General features: G+C 38.1%; 1 protein-coding gene across 1 annotated transcript; it reads right to left on the bottom strand.

The window, feature by feature from the left end:
- Nucleotides 1-878: 878 nt before the first annotated feature.
- Nucleotides 879-7,322, bottom strand: cdc26 (cell division cycle 26). The gene is made up of 3 exons (XM_023338303.1): nucleotides 7,234-7,322; nucleotides 1,174-1,272; nucleotides 879-1,102 (listed from the first exon to the last, which is right to left on the bottom strand). Exons 2-3 carry the CDS (start codon nucleotides 1,252-1,254, stop codon nucleotides 899-901), a joined length of 285 nt encoding a protein of 94 aa, XP_023194071.1. The 5' UTR covers nucleotides 1,255-1,272; nucleotides 7,234-7,322; the 3' UTR covers nucleotides 879-898.
- Nucleotides 7,323-7,326: the final 4 nt, after the last annotated feature.

The raw sequence follows: 7,326 nt of genomic DNA on the forward strand, positions 1-7,326 counted from the left end.
AAATGGATCTACTGTTAAATTTATTTGGATTCCGGCGCATATTGGAATAGTTGGAAATGAATTAGCAGATACATTTGCAAAGAGTGCGAGTAAGAGAAATGAAATTGAATTGGAAGTTAAGTATAGTAAAAATGAGATAAAGAGTATAAGTAAAATATATTACAAGAAGAAGTGGCAGGAACAATGGGAGGGTGAAAAGAAGGCAAGGTTTTATTATAGTATTCAAAAAAAAGTGGGGGAGTGTAGAAAGGAAAATAGGAATAAACAAGAGGAAGATATTATATCTAGGTTAAGATTTGGACATGTAGGGTTAAATAGTACTTTGAAAATAATAAATAAACATAGTACGGGGTTATGTAATTTTTGTGGAAAGTTGGAAACAGTTATACATATTTTTATGGAATGTAATAAATATAATCTAGAAAGAAAGGAATTAGTAGAAGAGTTAAATAGGAATAAAGTTAAATTAAATATTAGAGATCTGCTACAAAAATCTTCTGGAGATGTGGTTTTTAATTCCGTGTTTAGGTTTCTTAGAAAAACAGGTCTAATAGGGAGATTATAGGGATTAGGCATCTGGTTCATACTCCAGTCCAGAAGGTGGCGGTAATGCACCTGAAAGTTGTTTGCCAACCGCCATAAAACAAAAAGAAGAAGAAGAAGAAGACAGCGGTCCGTCCCGCCCCTTCCTGTTTGCTGCAGTGAGGTGTACTTGGATGCAGCGGCAGGCCGAGTTATCGCACTTCCTGGATGGTGTTGCAGGTGTCTACAGCGCCGTCTCTGATTGGTCTATTTTACTGCAGTGTCTTTCAGTGAAATAAAAGCTGCTGGCTTCCTATTGGCTAAATTTATCTGTTAACAAATACACCAACAGCCTCTTCAATCTGTCCAAACTTTATTAAAACTGTAAACTTCCAAATAAGGTTGGCAGCGTCGCCGGTTTGGGGTGGGGCTTGTAGCCGATTCGCTCGTTGATAAGCTCCGCCCTCGAAGCAGCGGTGGAGGATGCAGAGGCTCCGCCCCCAATCATATCAACACCAACGACAGAAGCCCCGCCCACTCCAGCTCCTGGCCCAGCTTCCTCTCTCTGTCGTTTCCTGGCCTGAAGACAGAACAGACATGATGACCGGGTCGGAACCAGACGGGTCGGAACAGGTAAGGGGTTGACTGAACCTCCAGCTCCTTTTTAACGCTCTCGAATTCCTCGGTGTCGTCGATCTTCAGCTCCAATCGGGTCGGTTTCCTCCGCAGCATCTTCACTCCAGTCAGCTCCTGAACAGAACAGTTTGATCAGACACCAATAAACGATCAATACGTTTGTCCTGAATGAACCCTGACGACCCAATGATGTCATGTGAAACACCTGGAAGGCCAGGTTAGGTTTCTGCAGATCATCCACTAGATGGCCCTAACGAGTTGGTCAGGATCAAGAGGTGTTCCAGATTAACTGGTCACAGCTGAGGCAGGTGCTCTGTGGGCGTGGTCTTAATTTAATAAACCAGGAAATAATTAATGCAGCTGCATTTTCACCACAACAAAACAATCAGGCTTCGCTGCGTTTTAAATGAGAACAGAAATACTGAAGCGTCTAGCGGACCGGAACCTCTCTCTTGAGGCGGAAGAGGCACGATCAGACTGTGAATGGTTGGAAGGATGTCAGAGGGAAATGTATCAGGTAGTGATTTTGCGGAAATGGAAGAGGGTGCTGATGATGTGGATAATGAAGGATCTTGGCATATTCAAAAAGAATCATCTGTTTCCGAGGCTGAAGGAGAAACTGTTACGATGTCAGAATTTAAAATAGTTCTGAAGTTTGTCAAAGAGGGTGTGTCCTTTGGTAAGTGGAATCCGATAAAGCTGACAAAAGAAATCAATTCACTGGTTGGAAAGGTGAAATTTGTTAAAATATTAAGAGATGGATCGTTATTGATTATCTGTAATGATATTAAACAAAAAGAAAGGGCGCTGAATATAAAAAGAATCCTTGGTGAGAATGTGAGAGGAAGACTTTTGGATGATAAGAAGTATGTATGCGGAGTCATTTCGGGGATTCTACCTGATGTACCAGTTGATGAGATCAAGTCTAATGTTTCAGGAGGGAAAGTGGTGGAAGCCAAACGATTGAAAAGAAATAAAAATGGAGAGAGGAGTGATAGTTTTTCTATCATGTTAAAATTTGAAGAGAACAGTCTGCCAGATAAAGTGTTTGTGGGATATATGAGCTATGATGTCCGACCGTTTATTCCTCCGCCGCTGCGGTGCTTTAAATGCCAGAAATTTGGACATGTCGCGGCAGTGTGTAGGGGGAAACAGAAATGTGGGAGATGTGCTGGGGATCATGAGTATGGGAAATGTGAGGAAGGGGCTCCGTTGAAATGTTGTAATTGTGGAGGTGAGCATAGTAGGATTTAGGGGATGCATAGCTAGTAAAAGAGCTGAGGAAGTTCAGAAAGTCAGAGTCACTACTGGCATTACTTATGCGGAAGCAACGAAAAAAGTTCCTGTTCAATCAATATTATACCCAAAGAAAGTGACTGGAGGAGGAAAAGAAGGATCTAATTGTTCAGAATGCTCTAAGATTAAAGGTGACACTTTACTTATGACAAAGGAGGATTTTGTATTGTTCATGGTAGAAGTTGTTAACTGCACTGCTCAAACACAAAGGAAAACGGAAAAAATTCAAATAATAGTGAAGGCAGCCCAAAAGTATCTTGATTGTAAAAATGTTAATTGGGAATCAATAAAGAAAAAATTAAATGAGACACAATCTTCTCAACCTCAATCATGCAGTGGCGGCCCCTCTTCGTTATGTGAATTATTTTCCAGTGGAATGCAAGAAGTCTTATTAGTAATGGTCTAGAGTTTAAGAAATATATTTCAGATTTGATAGTTAAACCTCACCTGATTTGCATTCAAGAAACCTGGCTTAAGCCTCATCTGGATTTCAAAATTTCTGGGTATACATCAATTAGGAATGATAGAAAAGAAAGACAAGGAGGGGGAGTAGCAACTTTTGTACTAGACAGTATAAGATATAAAGTGGAATCAATAGGGGAAAATTATGAATCAATAGTTATTAAGATTTGGATAGAAAATGACCAAATGTCGGTGATAAATTTTTATAATGCGAACAAGAAGTTGTCCGTTCAGAATCTCAATGAAGTAAATGATCAAAACGTAGGTAAGACTGTATGGTGTGGTGATTTCAATTCTCATAATATTTTATGGGGGAGTCTTAATACAGATGTAAATGGATTGACTGTTGAAGAATTTCTTGAGTTACATTCTCTGGTTTGTCTTAATGATGGCAGCACTACTAGATATGATTGTTGTAGGAATTTAAAGAGTGTTTTAGACCTAACATTGGTTTCAAATACATTAGCTGGAATTACTTCTTGGGAGGTGATTGATTCTCCAATGGGCAGTGATCATTTTCCTATTCTAGTTTCAGTTGGTTCTGAAGTGATAAAAGAAGAGGAAGGACAGATTCCAAGATGGAAGTTAAGTAACGCTAATTGGGAGTTATTTAAAAATTTAGTTGATAGTCAATTTAATAATCTGGATGAGAATTTGTTTTGTGATGTGGAGATATGTTATTCAAAGATTAAATCTGTCATTATTAATGCAGCTGAAAGTTCAATTCCTAAATCAAAGGGAAGAGGAAATAAAAAGACTAATCCATGGTGGAATGAGCAATGTAGTATTGCTATAAGGGGAAGAAATAAAGCTTTTAAATTGGTAAGAAGATGTCATACCTTTGAGGCACTAATTCAATATAAGAAAGCACAAGCTATAGTTAGGAAGACTATTAGAGAAGCTAAGAAGGCTTGTTGGAGGCAATACTGTAATTCCATTGGAAGAGAAACCAAACTGTCAGAGGTATGGAGAGTTATTAAGAAAATGAATGGTGTTAAAAAGAGTTTTTCCTTACCGGTTTTAGAATTAAATGGGAAAATAGCGGTTAGTAATAAAGAAAAAGCTGAATTATTAGCAGTAACGTTAATTAAGGTGAATAGTTCAGAAAATTTATCTGAAGAAATGAAAAGTAATAAATTAGATTTATTGGACGGAAATCCAGAAGTTACTACTAGGAGAGAAGTCTCAAACCAGGATTTAGATATGCCTTTTTCTATGTATGAGTTAGAAAAAGTTATTAATAATGCTAAGCAATCAACTCCGGGGAAGGATGGAGTGTGTTATGTAATGTTCAAACATTTTAAATATTCATCTCTTACTGTTATATTAAAATTGTTTAATCTGATTTGGATGACTGGGAGAATTCCGGCAGAATGGAAACAGTCAGTTATAATTCCCATCTTAAAACCTGGTAAAAATGCAACAGACCCATCAAATTATAGACCTATAGCTCTTACATCTCAATTAGGGAAAATAATGGAGAGGATTGTTACAGATAGGCTTTATTATTTTATTGAGAGTAAAAATAAATTTTGTCCATTCCAGAGTGGTTTTCGTAAAGGGAGAAATACGATGGATGCAGTTATCTGTCTAGAGTCAGAAGTAAGAAAAGCTCAAGCGAATAAAGAGTTAGTGATAGCTGTGTTCTTTGACATTGAGAAGGCATATGATATGTTATGGAAAGAAGGATTATTGATTAAATTAGGGAAAATTGGTATAGGAGGTAAGATTTATAATTGGATTTTGGATTTTTTGTTTGGTAGAGAAATAGAAGTTCGAGTAGGGGTGAATTTCTCTTCTAGATATGCTGTTGAGAATGGTACCCCCCAAGGTAGTGTGTGTAGCCCAATTCTCTTTAATATTATGATTAATGACATTTTTGATGAGATAGATAGTAGTATAGGCAAATCTTTATTTGCAGATGATGGTGCTCTATGGATTCGGGGACATAATCTGGTTTATTTACAGAAAAAGATGCAGGCTGCCATTTTGAAAGTGGAAGGTTGGGCTAATAAATGGGGTTTTAGGATGTCAATCGCAAAGACTCAAGTAATTTGCTTTTATAGAAGACATAAGGAAGTTAAGTTGAATCTTTATAAACATAAACTTGAACAAGTGAAAACAGTGAAGTTTTTAGGTGTCATCTTTGATGAAAGCTTAACTTGGAAACATCAAATAGAATCAGTTCAAAATAAATGTAAAAAAGTGAATAATTTATTAAGATGTCTCTCAGGACAGGAATGGGGAGCTTCAAGAAGTGCACTGTTGGGAGTTTATCAGGCGCTCATGAGATCTATTATGGATTATGGGGGTATAGCATATATGGCAGCTGCTGACAGTCATTTGAGAAAACTTGATAGTGAGCAAACACAAGCATTGAGGATTTGTTGTGGAGCTTTCAGAACATCGTCTTTAGCTGCTTTACAAGTGGAAACTGGTGAGCTTCCTTTAAGATTAAGAAGGTTGAAATTAATGTATATGTACTGGGTGAACCTACAAGGACATAAGTGTGATCATCCAACTAAGATGGTGCTGAAGGAATGTTGGGAACATCATAAATTAAATTGTAATAGTTTTGGATGGATTGGGGAAATAAAGGCAAAACAGCTTGGTTTAAATATGCTCCAGTATAGTGCAACAGTTCCTCAATCTGAAATTCCTCCATGGTTATTTATAACTCCAGAAGTTGATCTTCAATTAAATGAAATTCTTAAAAAGGGAAAGACTCCAGAATGGGTTGTAGTTAATAGATATTTTGACAGATATAAAGACAACATAATTATATATACAGATGGATCTAAAGATCCACATAGTGGTAGAACTGGGGCAGCAGTGAATATCCCACACCATAAAGTCTTGATTAAGAGGAGAACAGCTGATCATTTAGTTGTTTTTACAGTTGAATTATCAGCCATCATATTGGCCTTAGAATGGTTGCTTGGTAATGATACTAGGGAAGTAAGTACATTTATCATAGCATCAGATAGTCAAGCAGCATTATTAAGTATTAAATCTGGTAAATCTAGCAGATTAGATTTGATATTAAGAATATATCAATTATTAGTTCATCTTTATAACAATAAATGCTTGGTTCAATTTGTCTGGATTCCTGCTCATGTAGGTATAGAAGGAAATGAGGAAGTAGATATTCTAGCTAAGCAGGCCTTGAAATCAGATATTGTTCATCTGAATATTCCTTTGAGTAAAAATGAGGGTAAATCTATTATTCAAAAAGAAATTATTAAGATTTGGCAGGAGCTATGGGATAACCATGATAATGGAAGACAACTATATACAATTCAAAAGAGTGTGGGAGATAGTAATTATATGAGTGGAAGGCGGAAAGAGGAAGTAGTTATGTCTCGACTTAGAATTGGACATTCTGGACTTAATAGTTCGCTCTTTAAAATAGGAAAGCATGAGAATGGGGCTTGTAATTATTGCAATCAGGTGGAAACAGTGGAGCATGTCTTGTTAGAATGTGATAAATACTCAGAGGAACGCCAGATTTTAAAGTCGTTACTAAGTAGAAAAAATATAGGACTGTCTATGATTAGTCTATTAGATAATAAATCAAGTTATGTTAGAAATCTCTTATTTAGGTTCTTAAATAACACTGGGTTAATGAGTCGTATTTAGGATATGAACAAGTATTTGTGTGTATGTCAGTGCATGTTCATGCATTAATTCAGGTATTAATGAGTGAGTTAGGATGTGAATTTGCACATCCTACACATCATTGAGGTGGATTTAATTCCCTCTGAGATCTCTGATGACCACACTCCAGTCTGGTAGGTGGCGGTAAATGCACCTTAAGTTGGATGCCAGCCGCCAATAAAAAACGAAAGAAGAAGAAGAAGAAGAAGAAGCGTCTAGCGCCCCCTTCTGGTCACAGACCTGCTGCTATTCTAGTGAGATCATGAGGATCCGGACCGACGGAACCGGGATGTCTACACAACCCACAAGTGATCAACTGGTTGAAGCTGCAGCTTTTCAGATCGGAACCGGAATCTGAGCTATAAACCGGTTCTGTGTCGGTTTAAACTACAAACATCAGATCCGTTCGGATCCGTCCGCTGTTTAATCTCTAAACAGACCCGGACGGGATCTACAGACAACCTGCAGTCCAATCGGAACCAACAACTTTCAGTACCACCTGCAACTGATTTGCTTGCGGTGTTCTGATCAGGCAAAGCTGCGGGCACCTTAGCTCCGATCTCCTACAGAGTCCAGTTCGCTGAAAGCACCGCGGACTCTACCGCTGGTTTAACTGGTTAAACTGGTTTCCAGGTAACCCCAGAGGGTCGTGGAGTTTACCTGCAGACTGAGGGCCTCCGCGCGCTGCCGTCACCTGGTCACTACCTGACAGACAAGCTGCTTTCGCGGCGGTAGAATTGCGGCTTTCAGCAG

The sequence above is a fragment of the Xiphophorus maculatus genome, chromosome 8, assembly GCF_002775205.1.
Source record: "Xiphophorus maculatus strain JP 163 A chromosome 8, X_maculatus-5.0-male, whole genome shotgun sequence".
NCBI lineage: Eukaryota > Metazoa > Chordata > Actinopteri > Cyprinodontiformes > Poeciliidae > Xiphophorus > Xiphophorus maculatus.

Excerpts from the sequence above, each read along its gene's own strand:
- cdc26 (XM_023338303.1), bottom strand. The coding sequence starts at position 1,254 with ATGCTGCGGAGGAAACCGACCCGATTGGAGCTGAAGATCGACGACACC. Across the intron at positions 1,103-1,173 it reads GCGTTAAAAAGGAGCTGGAG|GCCAGGAAACGACAGAGAGA; the intron begins GTTCAGTCAACC and ends TTCTGTCTTCAG.